Source organism: Lemur catta, chromosome 1, assembly GCF_020740605.2.
Source record: "Lemur catta isolate mLemCat1 chromosome 1, mLemCat1.pri, whole genome shotgun sequence".
In the NCBI taxonomy this organism is placed as follows: Eukaryota; Metazoa; Chordata; class Mammalia; order Primates; family Lemuridae; genus Lemur; species Lemur catta.
The window spans coordinates 57,270,528-57,295,579 of NC_059128.1; the positions used below are offsets into that span (position 1 = coordinate 57,270,528).

General features: G+C 37.9%; 1 protein-coding gene across 8 annotated transcripts in view; it reads right to left on the reverse strand.

Moving 5' to 3' along the window:
- Positions 1-25,052, reverse strand: part of NPAS3 (neuronal PAS domain protein 3) — an 833,226-nt gene that overhangs the window by 112,152 nt on the left and 696,022 nt on the right. For all 8 annotated transcript variants that reach the window (XM_045568967.1, XM_045568985.1, XM_045568957.1 and 5 more), the window contains one exon: positions 13,218-13,392. In XM_045568967.1, coding sequence (XP_045424923.1) covers positions 13,218-13,392 — 175 coding nt within the window. The remainder of the gene's footprint in view (positions 1-13,217; positions 13,393-25,052) is intronic.

A 25,052-nucleotide genomic window follows, 5' to 3' on the forward strand; every position in this document is an offset into this window, starting at 1 on the left:
TGGCCTATGTGAAATGAGTTTCTTAATTTATTTATTTAAGTCCATATATAGCACCTATGGCCAGGGCACCTGGGCATCTCTCTTGCCTTTATAATGCATTCCACCAGATCTACACTCATTTTAGTTCTCAGGATTAGTGATGAACTGAAGTCCTCCTGCGCAAAATAAATTGATTCATTTAAAGTTCAAACCAATACTGAGTACTCCCACCCCCCTCTCCAGCACAGACCAGAATGCTACATGATAGCTGATTTGATAGTAAACTTAGGTTGTGGAGACCTAACATCCAATGCTGGATTGCTTTAGTCTTTTGTGGAACATAGTCCATGTTGTTGCTGTGGCCACATCACAATACCCCAGCTGGAAAAAGGGAAAATATCAGTCAAATAGATTGTATGTGCTATTCACCAGCTAAATCATTGGGTCATAAGCAGAACACAATTTAACAGGCCAGGCTAGAAGCTTCAAACCCTTGGAGACCAACGTCAAGGTCTATTCCAAAGTGGAACTGGCCCAGCTCCAAGATAGCGTTAGAAAAAGGAAAGTCAGCAGGCATATCTTAGTGTGCAGAATCTAGAAACAGTGGAATGGACTTCTGAGAATAAGAATTATGCATCTCTGTTAAGCTTTAAGACAACTGAGTATACAAAAAAGTGGATTTACAAAAAAGAATCTAAGTATCACAGAGGTTTGAGAAATGTAAATTATTTACTTCTAAAAGTATATTTTCCCTTAAATGGAATCTTTACAAAAGGACTCCATTTAGGGTCTATGTGTGTATTTTCAGAAGCACACATTTTGGGTACTGTGATACAGTCGAATCTGGGCCCCTTAATCTGGACCGTAGAGTCAGTGAAGCCCCAATGCAAGCTTTTCATGCATAGGTGTCAACCTCCCGTCATCTACCCCCTGGCCAGCCTGTTCGTAAGGAATGAGCTTGGTTCTAAGAGGATGCTTAGCTCAACAGAATTAATGATAATACTAATTGAACATTGACTATGTGTTATACCACTGTTATAAGCATTTTACATGTATTAACTCATAATACCCTTGTAAGATATGTTAGTATATATTCCATTTGAAGATAAAATCAACAGGTGATCATCCTTATACTATGCTTCAATCAAGACCAGAGGGCTAAACATTTATAATGGGGAAACCGAGGCACATACTAGTTAATTAACTTGCTCAAGGTCACATATATAGTAAGTATCAGAGCCTGGAGGTAAATATATGAATGCAGGCTCTCTGTTTCCAAGGCCCTATGCACTTACACTATTTCTGTATCAGTTGCAAATATGTAAGGACTGTGTCCTAAAAATTTGGGTCAGGATTATCATCTTCATATGTAGTCAACTCAGTTATTAAGGTAACCTGCAAGTTAACCAGAATGCAGATTTAAAAAATCTCTAATATAGGCAGCGCAATTTAATTGAATTGCTACAAATCAGAGAATACAACCTAGTAACTGATTACCACCACCACACTTCTCTGGGTAGCCAACTGGAATCTATAGGTGTATGGCTGTCATGGATGGAAAACCAGAGACTTTTGTGTTCTATGTATGCAAACGTAGAACAGGGAGGACAAGGTGAAAAAGGGATGTGAGAGAACCTGTAGAACAAAGGTCAGGGTTGCACTGAAAACGGGAACTCGGATCTGACAACTCTTGTTTTGAAACTTTTCAGTTAGTTACCAGATACAGCTGGGGAGATCACTTTTAGCAAGGGCACCCCGAGGACTGATGAGAAATATTTGGGAAGATCTACCAAAGGAACTGGAAGACTGAACCTCTGAGCTGAGTGGCTGGCCTGTGACTCTGCTTGCACTGGGAGGGTCTTGGAAGAAGGGTGTGGCACCCAGCTAGCAGAAACATGGGCATGTACAGGGCTTGCTCATGTGCATCAGGAGTATCAGTAAGAGTTTCTCTGAAAAAAATTTTTTTTCCCATTGTCAAACAAATTGGAGAAGGCAAGTTTTTAAAAAATAGATACATTTATTGATCTCACACAAATTTCAAATTTTCACTGTTAGTATTAATTGTTAATTCCAATGAGAGGATGTGCTACCAAACTTTTTCCTATGCTATTTAACTGGGACACTCTTTTTTCAAAGAGCATCTCTTAGGGCAGTTATGATAAGAAACATTTTGGAAGTGCCAGCTTAGACTTTGTCGGCTGTGCTTTTTAGAAAGCAGAGAAAACCAACTGGTCTGTTACAAACTGATGTACAAATTTACCCAGTGTTTATAAAATGGAGACCTCTGTTAACTGAATCTTTCAACAGAAATCCTTTTAAGAGGTGGCTTGTATGACTATAAGTTCTGTGACAGCAGGGACATCTTTGGTAACTAGTATAGCCCAGGATCCAGGACAGAGCCTGGCTCATGCACATGCAATATAAATGGCTGAATGTGTAAAGAAATGAATGTTTTCCATATCTAATCTACAGATATGCAATTATAGATATTATTAGACTTTTATATTACTTTCATGAACTGGAAAGTATTTCCCTAAATATTGGTTGAATTTTTTATTCAATTTTAATACCAATTCAATCAATTTCTACCTAATTTTGACTAATAGTAATTTGAGGGCTCAACAGATACTTTAGATTCCACTCTAACATCATCTTTAATAAAGAAATGGCTGGACACGGGCACACAGGAGAGTTGCTGTCAATTTTCTCAGTGCCCTTATTGGTGTTTTTACTTAGAAAGGATACCCCGACAAGTTACAGGCATTGACCAGAACACTGACATTTTACCAAAGGCACACGATATACTTGAATAAAACATAGAGAGGAACAGCTTTGAACCCTAAGGGAATATACATATTAATATTTCATGATCAATAGCATATGTAATTTTGTAATTTTCAAAATTTTCCAGGTTTTATTACCAATTTATAAAAAAGTAAGAGTGGACATATGGCATCATCAATTCTAATCATGTGTGAAAGCTTAAGACTTGCATAATTTTTACAGTGTTAAACATTAGCCCCTGGCTGAAAGGTCTACTTTTGCCTTTTTCTAAATATTATCTTAATTCCAAATTTTCATTTCTTCCTTTGCAAGGCTTCTCAAAAATTCTTCTTCTCAAGGTCTACTCACTCACTCTGGGTTACAGAAATAGTCCCTTACGTGATTTCTTTTGTTTCCAGTCTTCCTTGTTTAACCCATCCTGTACCTTCTTGCAAAAATAAAGGATTCAGTATGAAGTCCAGTGAACCTAAGTTACCTATATTATAGGGAAGACTACTCAACTAGTCAGTGCTGCCTGGGGAGGGTGGAGAGCGCCCCCAGCTGGTGGTCTCAGGCAGGGGTCGGACCGCTGTTTCCCAGGGGCTGCACATTGGAGGATGGGTGAAGAGTGGAGGCTCTGGGGCCAGGCTGCTTGGGTTCAAATTCTAGACTCTCCATCTACTAGCTTTCGTATGACTTTTGTAAGTTTTTTTAGTTGTTCTTTTCTTAGTTTATCTGTAAAATGGGAAAAATAATGGTATCATCTTCATAGTATTCTGCGAGGAATGAATGAGGTGGTGCATGTAACAAAATCAGCAAAGTGCCTGACACACGTGAGCATCAATGACTGTTAGCAGTGGTGTTGCACAAGGGATTCAGGAAGCTCTGGGTAGTTGTATTAATATGATATGATCCTCAAGGGAGGTTCCTTGTAAATTTGAGATTTTTTTCATATTTATCAGTGATGAAATAATATTTTCATTGCGTCACTTTTCTCTTCAGTGAGTCATACTCAGAACTTATCACACAGATCTCAGATGCTTCACCCTGGCAGCCCAGCTCCTCCTCGATCTGGCCCTGTCTTAGACAAGCGCGGACCTTTGCTTCAGTGAGGAAGACGGGGCTCCCTCCTGCCTCCCAAACTCAGCCGCTCACTCCCACTGTGCTACTGGGATGAGCCTTTGCCTCTGTGCTCTTAGGTTAATTTTCACGCAGGGCATGTCACTCACCCCTCCTCTTTGAAGCCTGCCTACAATCATTGAGCCACTCCCTGATTTCTTATACTACTTGCCATATTTAGGCCACAATTGAGGATTGCAACCCTATCTTTCTTCTCGTGTTGTTGACTGTGTATAAATCTTCTGCTGATAACCAGTTTCCTAAGGGCAGGTGTCACATCGACCTCTCAGGCTCTTGGTAAGCACATATTAATAGTCAAGTGCTTGAAACAAAAACATGGCCTGAGTTCAAATCCTGAGTCCACAATTTAGTGTGGGGCAAGTCCTTTGCCACCTCTACTCGTGGTATAGGGTCATCTTGAGAAATAAATCACTCATAAATGCCTCTTGTACCTGGAACATGCAGGTAAAACATTATGAAAACTATTAATGTATCATTAATGTTATTAGAATATTTGCAACAAGTTATACCTCGAGTAGACAAAACTAAAAGAGTCAGTACAGTTTTTCCAAAGCTAGGATTTCCTGAATTTCAGTTAGTGAAATCTGCCCCATAAGTGGAAGGGAAGCTGTTGAGGGGCACCCTTCAATAGAGTCAGAAAGAGCAACAGTCAGAGGAACTAATAGTTTCTGTGAACCTGTCATGCAACAAGCATGGTGTTAGGCAGTTTTTAGGCTAATTAAATAAATGAACAAAAAGCAACCAAAAAAACCCTTGATAATATTCATCAATGACCCTGGTAGTTGTCATGGTCTATCTATGTCTAGGCATGTCAAAGCACCTTATTCCCAAAGAAGCAATATTTCTGGGCGGTTAGTTTCTCTGGTAGCAGCAGCGGCTTGTGCTACAGTGCCATCCTCCTTACACCGTGGTGCCCTGATCGTCACCACCACACTCCTGCAGTGGGTCAATCATCTGTCCCCTGCACGTGATGGTCAGTTCCTGGGAGGCTGGGAGCTCTCGGTTTCCACAGTGTTTAATATCTGACACGTGGCAGACGTATTTGTATTGAATCATCCACACAATCCCTGTTATCAAGTGGGCCTGGATCTTGAATGTAAATTCACTCTAGTTAATAACAACTAGAGAAAAGACAAGTTGTTCACTCTTTTCAAGCTAATTTTGTCAACTAATAGGAGATTGGCAGTGTTTCCTGTGGGACCTATTAATAAAAAACCATGATCGTGTTGCATGAGTGGATGCCTCCAGGAGGAAACGTCTACCTCAGGATGGACACCACTGCTCTTCTTCCACCCCACACTTGCCTTGGCAGACTGGCCCTGCAAGGAAGAGCGCGGAGAGACTGTGCAGTGTGGCCCAGCATTGGCTGACACAGAGCAGAGGCCAAGTGTCCAGAGGCAATCGTGGCTGTGCTCCTGGCTGGGAGGCCTACGGCTAATGCGGACGGTGGCACTCGGGGTTGAATTCTGCCTGTCAGGATGCTAGTTACTGTTCACTGTGCTATGAGTATCAGTGTAGGGATGAAAGTGAAGAAAAGGATTGGATAGATTTTAGTCCCAAGTAAGAGACTATCTTTTAAAAAAAAAGATGTTTTAGCCAAGTGAAGTATGTGCATAAGGGGATAGTTAGGTTTTTCTCCCGACTTCAGAATTCCCTTGGAGAACATTCCTCTGGTTTGATTCCTAGCAGGGTCCTATTTCCTTTCTCCATCTAGTCCCTAAGCTTCCCACCTACTCGAACCCTAACATTGAGTCCTTTAGTCTAATCTTGGCTGCTAAACTAAATGGTGTGGCTTGTGGCAAGCCACTTAGAATTTCCATCACTTTTTTCCCCAGCTGTAAAACGAGGGTATCACACTGACCTGCCTCAGAGGGATATGGTGTGAATTCACTCCTATAATTAGTGGTTTCTGTGCTCTGCATATACTGAGTAGGATATGAATGCCAACCATTATCACAGTGGCCTGAGTAAGCTTTGCTGCTAAAGCTATACTTGGGAATAACTGCTTGGCAAAGAGCTGACAACTAGAAGTTGCAAACTTTACACAGAAGCAATATTTCCAGTATTTTCCCCAAGCAATCATGAGTAAATTGCTCACTAGGGGTGGCAATGGTTTCCAGCCAGTTCTGCCTCTTCCGATCTGTGCACCCTGCAAAGCTCAGTCAATGCCAGGTAACTGATCCTTCGTATGTCTGGTGTTTAGTGCAGATGAAGAATTCAGAATGGTATAATTTGGACAGGGATGAAATTTCCATGCAATGGTATGTATTAAAAGCAAATAACTTGTGCTTTGTTCAAGGCAAGAGCTATAGAAATAGAATCTATAACTTTTAATTATCTAATGACAAAGACAGCCACATTTTTTTTGAAATGGGGAAGAATAGGTCATCATTAACAACTTGCCTTGGGTTTCATTTTAGAAACTCTAAAAATGTTCCCCTTATCACTATAGATAAAGGGAAGTCAAAATTATGATCTAGAGAGCTATATTAAAAAACTTAAAAATAATGGGTTTAAAAAATTGATTTTCTAAGCTTTCAATAGAAGGTTGGGGGGGAATGGTACATATAAACTGAGTGAACCTATTGTATATTTTGATAAGAGACCTATACGTCTATTACTGAACAAAACATTTGCTACCCTGTAAATACCATTATATTAATTTATATAAAAGCTGTGCTTTTTTGAGGTGTAACCTCTGTGATTTTCAGAATGGTAGGCAGAACTACGCTGAGATACATCATTTCTTCTGGGAATGAAAGGGAGGCTGCCCTTCTGTAGCTAAGTGAATCACCAATGCTGATTTTCATGGGTCAAGGTGTTAGGTCCCAAAGGATGCCTGGTACTGCAGCTATGCGTTCTGGGAACCGGCTTGGCAGGGCAGAGCTCAGGTACTGGGCCAGGAGAGCCTGGTGGGAAGAAGAGATTTTACTTTATTTATCTAAGCCCCTTTAGGCAAGATTCTAGGAGTAAATGGTTGCTTTGCTAATGTTCTTGTCATATACAGACAAGCACACCAAAGTGTGATCATACACAAATTAAGGTGATAAGGGTGCCTAGGCCTTGCATACCAGAGGAGAGCAGTGGAAAGTATTTTTCCCTTCTGTGGTAGTTCCAGGTGACCTTGAAAAATATAGCTGGGGATAAAGGTGACATTTAAAAAAATAGCCTACTTTCCTCAGGAAAAAATAGTGCTGCATCAAGGTAGCTTTTGGGGGCAAAATAATAATTCTAACTTTGTAAGAGAACTGGCTTGTTTTTGGAGTATATGGATCATGTTCATTAGGGTTGGCAAGAAGATAATTTCTATTTCATTTCAAAATAACAATGAAACAGTTGAGGAAGATATATAATTTTTGGATAAGAGCTGAGTTTATACCTAAATTATGATCTCTTTGACTTATAAAAAGATTAGTTTTTGTTAGGCTGCTTTCTGACTATTAGATTTGCCACATACAAGTGTACCTGAGTATTAACAGGAGTGAGCTGGTTTGGGGGCATCATGAACTTGTCCAGATCATTGCTACAGCCCCACCGGAGACACATCTCAATTCAATCCATCAGAGATCACTGTGGTGCTGTTATCTGATGGATTTATCTTTTTGTATATTATATGAATATGGAAAGGAATTAAATGTGTTTACAGTTTGATAAACATTCAACATAAATTAAACATTTTAATTTCATTTATTAGTTGGGGACTATGGAAAGCAGAATTTCATTGCATACAAACTGCCATTCAGATTGAAGGATTAGCAGTTTCCTGAAAAGGTACACTAATTGTAAGAATGAGATCCATTTCTATCTCACATTAGTCACTACACAGTTTATATTCAGAGTTTTAGAAAGATAAAAGTGGAGTACAGCTGATCCTAGTGACTATATAGTTTGCTGTGTACAACTTCAAGTAATAAATCTAGTGCTAACAAACCTATCATTTGGCAGCTTGTCTGAATGCTGTAGTCACCACTGCAAGTTTTTAAGCTCCATGTATGTCTTAAAAAAACTTGAACCAATATTTTAGAATTAGCATGCTGAGCAGTCTCCATGATATTATCTTACCATATAATGACTCCAAAAATCTCACAGAGATTAATGGTGATAACATAATTCCAGAAAGTTGCCACTCTATATGTAGAAATATATTGGCAATAAAAACCAGTCACTGTATGCCTTTCCCCAGTAGGGGATCTCTCACTTTTCTCTGATTCTTAAAGGCTTCAGATCAATAACTGGAGTGACATTATTAACAGCTCCCTCAACACCTTGGCCAGCGCTAATATTAAATCCATTACACCTTCTGTTTGACATTTGCAGTACAGCAGAAAGTGCTGTAGATACAGTCACATTGTCTGGGGACTGGGGTTGGATGTGGGGTTAGTAAGCTGGTTTCCCTTGCCTAACTTCTAAATTCAGTTCATTGATAGGAAACTTGAACTGATACCAAAAACAAAACAAAACAAAAAAAACCCAAAACAACAACAAACCTAAATAAGTCCCCTTCTTCCAACTGTATACCAGATGGTAAAAAATTCACCCATAGGAGTATAAGTGTATCTCATATCCAAGCAGTTTTTAAAACAAAATGTTGATCTGACCCTCAGATAAATGTTTACATTCTTTATTGTTATTCCTAAACATTTGCTCCTCTAATTATATCACTTATTGTGAAAATCATCTAATAATGTCAGAGGAATTGAGTTCCTGTTTCGGTAGAATTAGGAGTTGATCAAATTTATCACAGCATAGAGGTATAAGTAGAAAATGAAGATTATGTCCATTTAGGCAAGTACTCTACTGTTCCGATTTTTCTTGCCTTTAACATATTCAGGCCATAGAGTAGCTGTTATAGCATAAAGATCATATTACCATAATGATTACCTTAATCCCACAAAACAGGCTAGATTCTGTCTGAACCTTTAGGCAAAACATGATAACCTGTATTTTAGGCAATAGTTATTCTTCCCCCAAAATACTGCCTCATGCATTTTGGTAAATTGTCTAGATCTGGTGCAGTATTGATTTCTCCCTCTCTGAGCTCACACCCATTCAATAAGCTGCAAGAAACCCTCGTCCTGGCTGAATTCCCTCCAAAGCAAGGCCCAGGACAGTGGTCCTCAGTGCCACTGGAGACAGAAAGAGAATTTTATCTTAGAGAGACAAACATGATAGAGAAAGATGCCTGGGAGGTTAAATGAAAAAGCAGGTTACCAGAAGCATGTATGTTATAATCTTATTTTACCAAAAAATTACAAAAAATCCCTGCCACAAAGCTACACACATACGAGAAACAAAATCTAGGAGGATATGTAGAGTATATATATGAATAGTGGTTATTTCTAGGTGGTGGAATGTTTATTGGTCTTCATTCCTTGTTTTTTGTGTTCCCTGAATTTTTCACAAGGAATATGAATTAATTTTATAATTAAAAAAAACTTTCATTAAGAAGGAAGAAGGAGTAAAAGCACAATAATTTTATGATCTAACTTAAGGAATATTCTTTGCCTTCAAAATAGAGAGACTTTTAACGTTTCTCCAGGATTTCTTGAAGAGCTGTTTTTATGTTTACTAAGCATTTAAATTTATGAAAAAGATGAGGCTAGCACTCATAATCCCAAGATTATACAATCATTAAGAATAATGAAAAGACACACACAGATCTACAAAAAGAAAATGACCCATCTAAATGGCATGTTCGGAGGTTCTCTGCTCCCCAAGCCAGAGGAGCCTACAGAATAGCAAAGATTAGTCTTTTCCAAAATGTTCACATCAACCCTTAAACAGGCACCCTAGAACTGTATAAGTTTTTAAACAAGGCCACCCATTTATTTTTCTCATGCCTGACTTAAGATTTCTGTAAGGGAAATAATGTATTTACTAAACTATTAATAAATGTGGATACTAACAAAATATGTATTTGGGCTTGCTGCCCCGTCAACAGATCTTCTTCCCTGACCCCTGTATCTTGAGACTGAGTCAAGACAATCTCAGGCTGGCAGTTCAAAGAAATAGAATTCCTATTACGGCACAGTATCGCTGGCTCTTAGACTGCTTTAGTCACTTATTTCCTTTGATTATAATGCCAAATGTTATTTAGATTTCAGTCATTTAGTAATGCTACGCTGAACACATCAGTGCTTCTGAAAAATTCCATACCTACTAGTCCTTTCATTTTCATAATAACCATATATCGATATCCCCTTTCCAACTAAATTACACCACTATTTAAAAAAGAATCTGTGTTTTATCAGAGTTTAAGAGATTATGATGCAATGAACAACAGTCTTCAAAAATGTTCCTTCATGTTATTAAGAATTAAGAAATCTTGTTAAAATTCTTTCAGCTTTTAAGAAACATAAGCAGCTTTGGGATGTAGTGCCTGACATGAACTTTTTAAGTAATTCCCTTGGAGCGATCATCTGCATTAGTGAAGATATTTCGTTCAAGGTAGCACCCTATGCTGCTTTTCAGTATTTGAGCAGTCAATCTAATTGCTTTTTAAAGCCAAAGATTGCAAATAACCAACACTACAGACTTTTTAAGGCTAAGGTAGCTTAACGTTCTTTACTGATGAGAGCCACACTCGCCATCAAGGAAGAGAGAGCCTCCTCTTATGTGATTGTCACTCATGAGCCCAAGTTGTTAAGCAATGCGGAAAGCAGAGTTTTCAATTTCACTAGTGAGGATGGCTAAAGGAAGGCTGGTGAAGGCAGAGGAAGGAAACCTAAGTAAATTTTTAGTGCCTTTCAATTATACTTCATTGTTAAACGATAGGGTACCTTTAAAGGTAACAGTTGAAGGGAATATCTATTCTCCTAGTATCCAGAATTAATAGGTGAGAACTGATTTTAACAATGTACCTGGAGTTGTTTTATGCATGCTGCTGCTTCATAGAAGGCATGGGACTTATCAAGAGTTCTTATATTAAAATACTTATTTGGGTTTACCATTCTCTTTTGACTTTAGCCTAGGATGCTCTAGTAGAACTGGTTTACAGGTTGTGGCTTTTCTCCCCAAGTCTCACCCTCAGTGTGCATGTGGAGAGACATCAAACTCCATGTGAATCGACAGGGTGACTTGGCTTCCAAGAGGATCTAATTCAACCTTAGGCTGCATTAACGGAAGTACACTGTCTACACTGCTTTGTACTAGTCAGGATACATCTAGTGGGCTATGCTCCATTTGCTGAACCACACTTTTAGAGGGTCACCAATCAGCAGAAGCACAGCCAGGGCAGGATGTTAGACTGGTAAGGCTCTTAGGAATGCCCCCTTGAATAATAGATGTGGAATTAGCATTGTTTGACTTGGAAGGGAGGATTTACTCCTTCTTCCCTATTACAGCCCCTTAAATATGTCTTCACATATTTTGGAAGCATGGTCCCAGAGGGCAGACCTTGGATCAGTAGAGAGAAGTTGCAGCAAAGTAGATTTTGGCTCCGTAGCTGGAGTAACTATTGGAACTGCTCTACAATGGAGTGGGAAGCCTTACAAATCCATGACCTTCCTATCAGGGTCAGGTTCTAGCAGGGACTAGAAAGATTACCTGTTGTTTTTGCTATAGAGGATTGGCTGCATATGTTGGAGGATAGGTTAAAGGATTACAAAGATCCTTCTAAACTTGAGACTTTGTGATTCTTTCCAAGGCCTTCCTTCATATAAAGTCTTGTAAACTTAAATTCTTCTTCATTGCATGTTTGAGTGATGAGGAATCAAGGTTCCCCAATCCAACTTCAGGATGAAAGAGTAGAAAACTATTTTCACGTGCTCCTTCTCAAATATGCCCAGATATGAACATTCTATTGACTAAAAAACAATTCCAATTATCTCACTGACATATCTATTCAGTAAAGTCAGTGAACTATGGTATAAGAATATATGACTTCCATCCTGAACAAAATTATTTTCATTTTTAAAGGATAAAGAATAGTCAAGAATAGTCTTAGATATTCTCTTTTCTCATATGTGGGGCTTGTTGGAGAAGGCTGATCACCAATGCTATGGAATAATGAATGCCCTAGAAGCTACAGTTAACTTTAGTGAGGAAACATGGATTGGTTCTAGATGGAATTAAAATATTTACAAAAGAGGCAAATATGTTTTCTCCCTTCTGTGTGAGCAAACATATTGTGATTATTTTTAGGCAGGCCAAATTATTTTCTTGGAAGTATGCTGAATTATTTTAATATTAATCTTAAGATAGGTTTTTCTATTTTTCTTTCTAATAAGATGCTTTTGTATTGAGAATCTGTTTTAAAACAACAGATCAAGGAAAGTACAAGCATCTTTGAAGAGTGCAAAAATAATTTCCCAAGTAAGCAAATAAAACTTTGCACTTCAAATCAGGCCTTGATTCATTAAAAATCTTAAACTTCTCATGAGAAAAATTAACATTTAAACCACTGCTGCTTGGCCAAGCACTCCACCACACAAGAATATGAAATATCTCCTCTAAAAAAGTACAAAAAGGACAAAACCACAAATGTGGAACTTCAATTAATTTAAAGCCCCAATCAGCAAAGAATAAATCCTTCGCAGATCTAATTACCAGCGCTCTCGGAAGACCCAGGCCGACCAGCCAATCTTCCCCGTGTTTGAACAGCTTGATGAACTAGGGGACTGATGGATATCAAGTCATTTTGTTTAATTTATAAATGGATTTTCCCCTAATACTTAAATTATCATCAGTACAACACAATGAAAATGGGAACATTCTGAATGCAAAGTCTATAAGAGTCCTGGAAGGAATCCCAATGAGGAATGTCACCTCTGTTCATTCCTCTATACAATTGATCTAATTAAATACTGAGGGTAGAAAGGCAGTTTAAAATGTAGCCATTTCTGTTTTCTTTTTAGCCTTAATTTATCTGTTCACATCTTTCAAGTACCTTCTGATGCTTAAAAAAAAAAAGAAACCAAGATTTCCGCAAGTCCCTAATACTTTTAATTCTGCACAAGCTAATATTCAAAATGCTCTGCCATAGACTTTGCTGAATAATAAATAAATGCGTTACATTTAGCCACGGTAACAATAAAATAAAGAGGGTGTTCCAAATCGGAAGCTTTTCCCTCCAGTAGTTTGAAAGAGAAACTAAAGGAACTAGTACCTGCTATATGTATTGTTCAATTGAAATTAGATCTCTGGATTATACTTATTAAAATGTCTCCTTATTTTCAAATCTCTTCCTTATTTAATTACTGCATGGGACTGAAAGCTGCCTGGAATTGTTAAATACCCTTAGACCTATTTATAGTCTCTTCACAGGGGTAACTTGAGCACACTCATTTGGCAAAGGTCTTTCCCACCAACGCACACATTGGGTTTGCAATTCCCACCTGGCTCAGGGGTCTCCGACTGAGAGGACGAAGATGCTGAGCTGGCTCCATCCTCAGCGGTGCCCTGTGAGAGGAGACCCCGCCCAGGCGGGAGCTTCATGCCCAGCTGTTCTGCCATCTCCACGTGGTCTCCCGGGTGGACGTAGTCAAAGACGCTGCTGCCTGTCAGCTCCACCTAGAGGGGGAAGAGAAAGAGTGGGAGAGAAAGGTGTCATAGGTTTTTCCATTTTTAAATTCAGCACCACAGTGATTCAGAGTCTGAGCAGAAAAGGAAATACATTCAGGCCCCAGAAACAATCCTCATTCTAAGTCTTTCATCTTCAAATACTTAAGGATTCTTGAAGTTGAAAGAGAAAGATTTTTTTCGTATGTATTTATTTAGCAATTGTTTAGCCCAGGTTTCTTCCCGTATACTGTTGTTTGCAGAAAGCCAAAACATTCTGTGAAATGTGGACGAGTCTGCCTTGTGTTCAGCTGTTTTACCTATGCATCATCAAATACTTGCATGTTTGGTGTCAACCAGATGATTGACTGAATTCTACAGTCTTCTTATTGAGAAATGTGGGCTTTGTATAGAAACAGCCAGAGATAGCGGACTCTTATTCCTTACCACACACAGATTTCCAAGATGTGTTTTTATACTCATCATCTTATTTCCATGTAAATTTAAACGTAAGAAGGGCTGGTTACGAATATATGCAAAGGCATAATGTTTTCATTAAATATTACTCATTAGCTCTGTAATCGTATGGAGAATTTTCCATGCAAAAGAGGTCAGCTGGGGTCTGAAACAGCCATTTTTTTTCCTACTGGTGTCAGCTTATTTTGTCTTCAATCTAATAAGATACATGGTACAAATCTCCTTGAGGCTTTTAAAAAAATGTTTTATTTTTGTGGACTCTTTGAATTAGGGTGATGCTAAGGTAGAGAATGAATACCAAATATCAGAAATGTTTCAGCCTGAAATGGCTCTGTATTTCAGTGCCGTAGGGATTGGCCTTACCTCTGTACTCATCTAATGCTCTAACTTTTATTTCCTTCTGAGAGCAGCGGTGATGATTCTAACAGACAACAGGGACAGATGTGTCAGTCACAGGACAAGCAAAAGCTCTTTCCCAGGTCACTAATGGCTTTCCTGGTTCCCTGGAGCATAATGCTCTCAGGCCAGCTATGATGTACCACGGAAGCTGCCAGGACTTCCTCTTGTCACACCGGTTACCTAGAATACCTTCTTACCTCATTTCCCTTTCCTGTGTAATTTCCAGCATCCCTCCACATTCCACCTGAGTGCCTGCACTCTTTCCTGCCAAGAAGGAAGACTGGCAGTAGGCGAACTATCACAGACAGCATGGTGCTCAGGGCAATTATCATCCCCAGAACTCCAAGTCCCAGAAAAATGATCACATCTACTCACAGACACCATTTGATTAAAATCTTAACAGGCTACAGATCTTCAACATCTATCAATTAACAGAGGTATAGTTAAAAAAATAGAAGGCTAAATCCAGTTTGGTTAATAGCTATTCCTGAAAAAGTCTTGCGTAACTTTTACTGAAAATGAGGTACATTCTCTTGCTATTAAATTGCAGTCTCCTACTGTATTACCCGACTACTGACTATATCATCTTACAATCCCTGTTTTTTCCATTTGGTATTGTTACAGAGTGTAAATCAGGATTCAGTGATCAGCTCCTACCCTCTGGGAGGGGGGGATTACATGGAAATAATCCCTTTAATGTGCGCCTTGCCTCTAAGCACTTCACACAGTAATAAATGGGTAAACTGACTTTGAGCAATTAAGAAATTAAATGAAACTAATAAAATGTGTGTTTTAATATTTCTTGATGGTTATTTTGTTTGGAGATTAGTGAATATGAAGAAAGTCGCTTGCATTTTGCATGGAGTCCAATTGTAGCACTTAATAAACATTTCTGTCACTTTTCTCAAAGTCTTTTTTTTTTTTTAATACTTCAATGTGCCTTTTGGGACAGACCACAGATTGTGATAAGATGACAACAAAAGTGGGAGATAAATATTTTTTAGGGGTGCTGAGTATTGAATATTCATGTATGCTGGTCTTACAGAGAGGAGGAATAGATCACTATCGCCACAACCGGATTTGCTTGGGTGTGCAGGGACTTCCTCCCCACAAAATAGTGTCCTGAACGTGGCACACCTAGAGCAAGATTGAGTCACAATGTGTTATTATGGCAGAATGAGGACTTTCTCCTCCAGTGATCTCATGGGATTCTCCATCAAGAAGCCTAATATGATGGAGAGGTGGCCCCTGAGAATTTGACACAATCATAGTCCTTATGTATATACCATAGTTAAGGCCACGGCAGCACCACCTACTTGGAGTCATAACCTGACTTTGAGAGCAGAGCCTTTTCCTCCTCAGCTGTGTGACCTTGTCAAGTTCCCATTCTAAAAGTGGCAGCAGTGCTGCTCTGCAGGACCCTGGGGGCACTACTCCCATTGAACCCCACGTGGCTGGCACCTGCTGCAGTGCTGTTCCTTGGGAATGGTACAAGGCTGTGGCCCTGAGACGAAAACAAGACTTGCTCTACCTGCCTCTCAGCTGACTGCTGCTGTTGTTGCTGTTTGATGGCTAAGACTGGATGACACATAGCAGTGTACATCCTTGGGTAACTTTGTGTCTTAACTTTGGGACAGCAGTTTAATCAGCATGGGATGATACATGCTTTGAGCCTAATAACAACAATATTAGCAGTTACCTACTATGTGCAGGTACTTTCTGTACTTTGCTTTCATTAGTCCTCATAACAATCTTTTAATTGTTATGGTACAATTGGTACGATCATTCCCATTTTACAGAAGAACCTGAATACTGGAAAAGGCCAATGATGGAGACAGAATTTGGTTCAAAGTCTGCTTGAATCATCTTACCACCTCCCAGGTTGTATCATTTGTAGCCACAGCGGCTCAGCAGGGATCTCTGAGCTCCTCTATCCTTCAGCCTCACTTTTGTCAGGAGAGAACATTAAGCACTAAGAAGGGAGGAGGCTGAGGGCAGGCAGCCTGTCAATCACCTGGGGGGAGGATGCTCGGCCCTTGGACTCTTGGGCCTAAAGGAAGCATACTAAGCCAACATAGATGTGGGGGGAGGGTCTGCTCATAATGCATATTGAACTGGAAGAGAATTTAAAGACCATCCATTAATATCCTCTTATTTAATAAGTGAAAACTCTACAGTTCTGAGAAGTTAAAATGCTTTTTCAAGTGTACCCAGCTGTTTTGTGATGGAAGCAGGGCCGTGAGTCCAACTGTCTAACTCTCAGTCCACCATTTTTCTCCCAAAACTCTCGTCTGATTTTTCTTATGAAGATTCACTAGGTGAGACAGACTAGAACTCACGTTTCCTGCCACTAAATTCTGTGCCCCAAAATAGATTACAAAAACCAAGACTAGGATTTTTTAATTGATGAACAGATATTACTTCATGTTAACTTTAAGTAGGAAAAAGAAACACAGCTCTAGTCCAATGCTAATTAGGTACTTTCAGATCTGTAGTTACCAACTCTTCCAAGCATTTTCCCACTGAGAATTAGGATCAGTGTCTTGTATGGTATTTAGTAGGCCTATCGCAAATGTTTGTTGACTGAATAAAGGACATTTAGGCCTGAAAAAATTTTTGCTTTATCTATGCTTAACTTGGACAAGTTTAAGTTAGTTGTTTTACATTATTAATGGTGTTATTATTATAACATTACTCTGTAAAATGAATTATAGCACCAGAATATAGTCATCCCCAATAAGTCCTTGCATTTAACTGAGGACAGGATTGTACAAATGCTGGGAAAGAGCAGTTTAAGAAATTCTTTAAGAGAATAGTGGCCATCTTTCATAACCCATTTTGCTTTCAATCTTCGGCAAAACTCTGTTTCGCTGGTTAGTTTCCAATTTTCATACCCCTATGTCCTCATTATCCGAATTGTAACACAGTTCCATAGAAATTATTATTTCTTCACGATCCCTTCAAATCACCAATGATAGAAATTTAGAGAAATTTCATTTTATATTAATTATTGGTCCTATCTTCAATCCTTAATTATGATCTACATAATGGAAAGGTAGAGTTTTGTTTTCCCCTAATAGAGTGTTCTGATTAGTGCAAATTGCATTCTAAGGCAAATGTGAAAACCTCTTCATTTTATAGTAAACTCCATCACCTTAGATGGTGAATAAAAAACAAAAACGCATGTTCTGTTTATCAAACTCAAGAAACAGACCCATGGGTCTTTGAATTGTTTCTATAGTAGAAGAAAGAGAAGGAAGCATGATTGTTTCCAAACTCACCCACTCGGTCCAACTTTACTCTAAGTGAAAGACTCTAAAAGAGAAATTACTCTCACATTGCCTAGTGTATTACAAAACAGCTGAGAAATGCACCAGTGGCAGCAGATAGGCAATGAGTAATAAAAAATCAGTCAAATTCAGAAACAGCATTTTGTTTAAACTCTTTTCTCCCTGTGTTTCTCCACCCAAGGCTACCATAGATTCCTCCAGGACAAACCATAGCCTGTAGTGCCATCTGGCATAACCTATATTCAGGCTAACCCACACAGCCTTCTCAAATTTATTTCACGTTCTGTTAGCTTGCATGTAATTTGCACACTAGACACAGTTGATTTGGTACCTCTGAAGTTTCCTGGAAAAAAAATGTAAATATATTATACAGTGGTTTCAGTTGACTTTTCCATGTCAGGTCATTGTACCCTGCTGGTAGATAGGATGGGGGACTAATTTGTCTTTTCATACATCAAGCAAGCATGTCAATAGCCTTTGCTTGGCCCCCTGGAGTTAGCATTACTTTTTAACTACAGTGATGTACTAACAGTGCAACTCATTGAATTCAGTGCTTCTTTGATTGAAGGGGTTTGGTATAAATGAGAAGCAGGCAGTGATCTTGTAAGTTATCTCTATACTGGGACAACTTAAGAGGATACCTCTATAAAGGAAGATCATAAAACTTATTTTTAAGATCTTTCTTTAAAAATGCTTCGGTCTTAGGAATAAAACAAAGTTGATTTTTATCTCATAAAAGAGGTCATTCAAAACCTACCACTTAAAGGTCAGATATCCTAACTAAATCTTTTGTAAGACATTGGTTTTTAAAAAAATTTTTAAGGGCATTGAGGTTTCTGAGAAGACTGGAGGTGCTTTTGGTTAAGCCCTTTTTCAGGAGTCTTTTTGCAGCCAGGCCCTACTCCTATAGAGGATGTTAGCAATATCTGAATAGAAGGTCATTCCTGAGAGAGTACTATGTTGGTGGTAAGTGGCTTGGAAACCTAATTCCCAGGTTAGGCTTTCAGATCCATCGAGACACTCTGATATTCTGGTTAGAAAATCCTGACCCAGGATAAGGTGGAAATTCTATCTCAACACAGCAGGTTAGGATTTGTAGTTTTTGGGGGGTCACATTTATATTATTGAAGGATAATAAAGTGATAAGAGAATAAAATATAATAAGATATGATAGCTTGATTAGCATAGGTTTTCTTTGGATTTACTAGTATCTTAATACCATCTTCATAACTTCCTACATATTGCAGAACTCCATTGAATATTTATGAACTGTTTTGACAGAAACTTGATGTTCTTTACTGCTCTGTCTCATTCTATGTATTTGCTGACTTATCTGAAGAAAAACGCATAAAAGCATTGGGTCTGTTACAGAAATACGTGTATAAATTAGTAGAACAAGAAGAAAGAAAGGTTCTGTTTCAGAACGATGAGGTAGAATGAAAAATCCTTCCAGTGTCATCAAATAAGAAGACAAATCCACTCTCTTTTTACAGATACATTAAATTCTTCCCTTAGAAGAATTTTAGCTGAAAGATACCACGTCATGTGATGATTTTATCTTTAGAAATAAACATTTTGACTCCTGTGGGAATCAGTGGAGTATGTTTTTTTGTTTTTTTATATATTTTTCTTACGGCCCCTGGAGTGCCTGACTTGAGAGCTACAACAACAGCGCCCAAAGAGATACTGCATAGCCGGTTCTGAGCTCTGATGAAGAAGTGCCAGGAGGTAATTCCAAAGGATCTCCTATTTCTCAGAGAAGAAAAAGGCAGACTGGAGAAATGGGACAAAGAAGGAAATAACAAATTGCAGATATTGATTCAGATATGGGCACAGTTATTTGGAACAGTATGTCTGCCTTTTTGACGATTATTCCCAGTAGGTGAATTGATCAGGCAATAATCAACACTAATTGCTAAATATTCAGAATTGTTAGGTCATTCTAGAGACTCAGACACCCATTGAACATTTTAAAATACTTATAGAAATAGTCTGTGTATAAAACAGATCCACAAATTCTTTGAGGTTTCTTCCATCTTTTTTCTGTGTAAGGAATAAATTATATGCTGTATTTCATTTTTTCTGGTAATTTTGGCTCACGTACCTCCATCATGCCATGTTATGCAAGTAGTAGTTTTAGAGTAGTTTTGATATGTCAGTATCCTTTTCCTTTCATTAAGAGATGCCACTTAAAAGAAGAACCTAGAGAATGCCTTAATACTGAGAGGACATTACATCACAGGAATGAGTCCAGGGATTTGTGAAAGTGACTAAATCAAGAAATTTTAAAATCTTGTTTTACAAGGTTCCTATAGTTTTAAAGTGTCTGTAGGGCAGAAAAGGCCAACTTTTTAGTATTTATCGTAGTTCTGGGAAGGAAAAAGGATGGCATTGGAGTAAAAAGTGAAATGATGCCAAGAAAGAAATATTAACAATCTTAAAAGTAACTGAAGTCAGTCTGTCTTTTCTGAAGATCAAACAAATAGTAAGATGTCACTTTCAAAGCTTCTTCATTGCCTTGGTGGTAAGGAGACCAATCAACATAAAATGCTTGATATTGGCATAGTTAATCCATTATCCTCAAATTTTACATGGTTCAATATTTGTCATTTAAATCTGGATACACATTAAGATGTATGTTATACACACCCAGACTTCAGTATCAATATATTTCAATTTTTGTTTAATTGTTATTATTCTCATAGTGAATTTTGTCCTCCTGCTTCTTTGGCTTACATGAATAAGAAAAAGTAGAAAATGATTAAGGTTGAAATTGAAATCTTTCCTTGATTCTAAACAGCCCTTTTAAAGAAAGGCAACTGGATTAGGAAAACTATAATAACTGTGAGGATGAATTTTCCATTTGTTTTAAAAGTTACACAGGATGATTTTATTTTATTCTAGTCATAGTAAAATAATATGGTTTATATTACTAAAACCTTGGATATGCTTAATGCATACAAATAATACAATCAATCATTCATGATTGTTTTGAAAGGGGCTTCTCTATGATGGAGGATCAACAATAGTAGTCAGGAGTTAAGTCACAATGTTTAAGTGATAGTGTTGAAAGAAAAACAAAAAAGAGCAAAGCCAGAAAGGTTTAACAAAGGTGATTTGTCTCCATACCTCAAGAGATCTTCATGGTTAAGGGAAGGCAAAACAAAAGGAGGATCTTGCTCCATTGACATCTTGGTTTCTAAGGCTGGCACATTCTGTCAATGCCACAGCTGCTGTATTCGAAACAACTGGCCCTCCTTCTCCATGTTGCTATGAGGGGTCTTAAAATATCTCATCCAAGAAAACCATTATTATTATTTTAGATACTGTAGAAATTGGGTAGTTAGCCCATGTCAAGTAATTAATTTGGGAGTTAATCCAATGACGATAACAAGGAGGAATAAAATTCTCCATATGTCATGATCAACTACTAACCCTTCTAGAATCTTCCCTGTTGATATATTTAACCAAATCTTAGGAACCTCCTGAATGCTGCATGGGTACTATGGCCATGGTGTGTAATTTATTTTGAGTGAATTACTCTAAGAAAAAGGCCTAATACACTGCTATTTTATTTTGGCTATTGTAACTACTAACTGTGGTAGTGTTTGAGGTTATTTTCTATGAAGCAAATCTATCATCTGAGCACTTTCTAGGTGCCATTTTAAAGGAATAAGTTAAATTCACAACTGTTTAATAACAGACTGAGTTATTCTTGTTACAGCAGAGACTTTAAATGGAACTAGCAAGTAGAGAAAAAGGAGAGAAAAGAGTCATTCCAGAGGTTAAAAGTAAAGCAGTACTTGTATTCCTGAAGATATTGCTGGAGGAATATGGTGGTCGGGGAACAAACCCTTGTGAGAACCTGATAAATTCTACATTCTGTCTCACCAGGAAAATGCTCTAATCACATACATATAAGTTGGCATTACATTTCAGGGATTTTAGACTCTCCTGCTGTTGATGCATGAATATTCTCTAGAGACAAGCATGGCTACTGAGCACTTGGAATGTGGCTACTCTAAGTATAAAAGAACACTAGGTTTTAAAGACTTAGTACAAAAATAAAAAGAATGCAAACCATCTTATAATTTATATTGATTACATGTTGAAATAATATTTTTAGATATATGAAATTGAACAAAATATTCATTTCACTTGGTTGGTTTTACTTTTTCAAATGTGGCTACTTGGAAAATTTAAAATTATACACGTGGTTTGCAATATGTTTCTAGTGGACAGTGATGCTCTAGAACCAGGAATCTCTGGACTGAAGAACACGAGGTATTAGAATACCATGAAGATGACACAAAAGAGAAGAGGCATAAGAGAATAAAACATAATAGCAATAGAGGAATGTCTTTAGAATAAAAGGAGTGAACTAGTAGATTGAATCAATCTGTCAGTTAAATACTTATTGATCATCTGCTCTCTGCAAGACATTGTATTTGGGATTATGGGAATAAAAAGAAATATTGAAACTCAGCACCTGTCCCCAAGGAGTTTACGATCTAATTTGGAGAGATAAGACAAACATACAAAGTCAAATAATGATATGACAAAAATATATGACAGCACAGTGTAGTATATGATTAAGATGCAACATGAGCGTTGTAGATCACTGCCTCAAATTTCTCCAGATCCTTTGAGGATTTCCTTAAAATGAAGAGTCATGGGCTCCCAGAGATTCTGGCTCCACAAATCCAGGGCAGGGGCCAAGATTCTGCATTTTTAGGAAGCTCCTGGGTGATGCTGGAACTGCTAGTCCACGGTCCATGGTCCACACTTTGAGTAGAACAATGTGTGCTGAGGTGGTTGTGAACCAAAAGAATCTGGGACAGCAACTCCCATTCTGGCTCCTCAAAGAGAAGAGAATGATAAAGGACAGGTGGCTTGGGTACAAAGATCTGAGCAACCCAAGACACAGGGGCAGTCTAACTGTACTGGAACTTACAAGAGCAGGGCTGGTGTAGTACACTCTTGTTGGATTAAGCCAAAAACATTGGAAAGCATTAGCAGAGGCCCAATAAACACTAAGTGAATGATTCTGACCCTAAGAAGATAGGTCTATGCTAGTGTTCACTAACTTTTTATCCCCCCTCTTTTAATTAATATATCATAGTTGTATATGTTTTTGGGGTCCGTGCAATATTTTGATACATGTATATAATGTATAATGGTGAAATCAGGGTAATTGGGACATCTAGCACCTGAAACATTTATTTTTTCTTTGTGTTGGGAACATTACTTCTAGCTATTTGGAAATACGCAATAAATTATTAACTATAATTATCCTACTGTACTATTAAATACTAGAACTTATCCCCTTTTAAAATATTGAAGAACAGGCCCAAGTAATCATTTATAGGGAATATCACATCTCATTTTTCTTCTCAAGTCTGTACCTCAAAGACAGGCACAGACCCAGCCCTATGCCTGAATAACTGCCACATTTTGAACTTTTGTCCTATACATTTAAGCTCTGGATCCAAGATTCCAATCTCATTTTTTCCTATATCTGACACATTCAAATGGAGTCAGCTTATGACAGATGACTTTTTTCTCCCATCGGTGGACACAAAACCCATGCTACACGTTGGAATTTTTAGTCTAGCTTCTTCCTTCTCCAAACATTGTCTTTTTACCTGACCATGCATCCAGTAACAGTGGTACAACCGAACTTCTCTTCCTAGGTTGGGCAGAAAGAACTGAAAATGAGGATGTACCTCCATAAGATTCTTTTAGCAGAGTAACCTCCAAACCTCAAGGTGTATGATCTATAATCCTAACACCAAATATCTCATCTATTTGCATACTTTCATGTCATCTAGAGATGGTGGTATGGCTCAGTAATGGAAAGACTTTCCCCTCCAAGTAGAGAACCAACAGCTAGCTACCATAATCACTGCTTGCATAAGAGAGCACTGGTAAATTGGAAATTAGCCAGGTAAATCACCTATAGTGTGATGCTTTACTGATTTTAATTAAGTTTACCAGTTTGTTTTGACAAGCTTTACATGCAGTTATCAAAACCTTTAAGTTTTATCATACCCCTTCAGTTTTGCTTTAAAAACCAATAGAAGAGCAAAAAATACATTGGTTGGGAGTGGGTGGGAAGAGAGGGGTGAAAACTTATCAAAAGTAAAATTGGATTAAGAGTCAATCAAAATCCAACTGTGAATTTATCATTTCAATGAATTTCAATGAATGGTTTAAAATCTGTTTGAAATCTATTTGAAAATGAATATGTAATAATATAGACATATCTCCTTTTCAAAGCCAGTATTGTCAGATGTATTCTGAGCATTATAATTCATGAACAGAGTAGATGACTATTTGAAAAGTATTAAAATGAGCTGACTTTTCAATACAAGTGTCTTCACAATAAGTTTTCCTATTCTGGGCAATTCAGAAATGTAGACAATTGTGGTAGAAAAATAATATGTATTGTAATATTCATTGTACAGTAGTAGTGTAGTAAGTGGCAATTCTGGACATTACAAGAGACACAAGGATTATTTTCTGTGATTGCACAGAGAATACTTGGATTTCTTGTGAAGCTTTTGCATTGGAAATGAGATTCATCAGTCTGAACGGGGCAGGGTTAGAGCCCTTAGCAACATGCTTATTTTGTAGAAGGTCACTCAATAATAACTTCCTCTGCCCTCCAAGCTTATTAAGACTGACTGGCATATATTAATGAAAACACCTGATTCTCCAACCATAAAACCCAGACAAAGACTTTATTTTAATATTAAGGAAGGAACCCTTAATTAGCAGGGTTTCAAAAATGTCAGCTTCTTCTATTAGCTGTTCTGGTCCATCAAAGCCATAATCCCTACTGTCAAATTTCATCACATGATAGACAGTTTGCCGGCTGTCTTTTTTTTTTTTTTCTTTTACTGATCATACTGACTGAAGCTTTTTAAAAATTTTTTTTAATTTTGCCATCACATTTAACAACTCGTTGTGCATTTTCCTGTTACACTCTTGATTTTACTCTTTGCTTTCAAAGAGTCTTAACACATGTCATCAGCTAAAAAGTGTGGGGAGAACACTGCAACACAAGAATTACATGTGAATACATATGCATTCTTAGATGTATAATTAAGGACTCTTGGAAGACCTGGGCTTGCTTATATAGATGGCCTTCGAGAATATGTAAATGTGCCATCCCCCAAACACAGACAAATAAAACAGTCTCATAGATGATTTCCCATTTTTGATGTGTCAAGGAAAAGGAGAGAATTCTGAGGAAGAACCCAGGATCTTTTAAGACAAACAATCATCGCTATTAACCATCAATGTACCTGCCTGTTGCAAGGAATTCATTGGAGCCTCTGTGGCTTTGCATTGCCCTTCAAAACAGGATAAAATGACTTTACCCAGCAGGACAGAATAAATACATAGTTCTTAAATTATTTGTGTTTTTAATCTGATTCAAAACATTTACTGTTGATTAAACCCTTTTGCAAATGGAACTTTTCATGCTGTACACACCAAGAG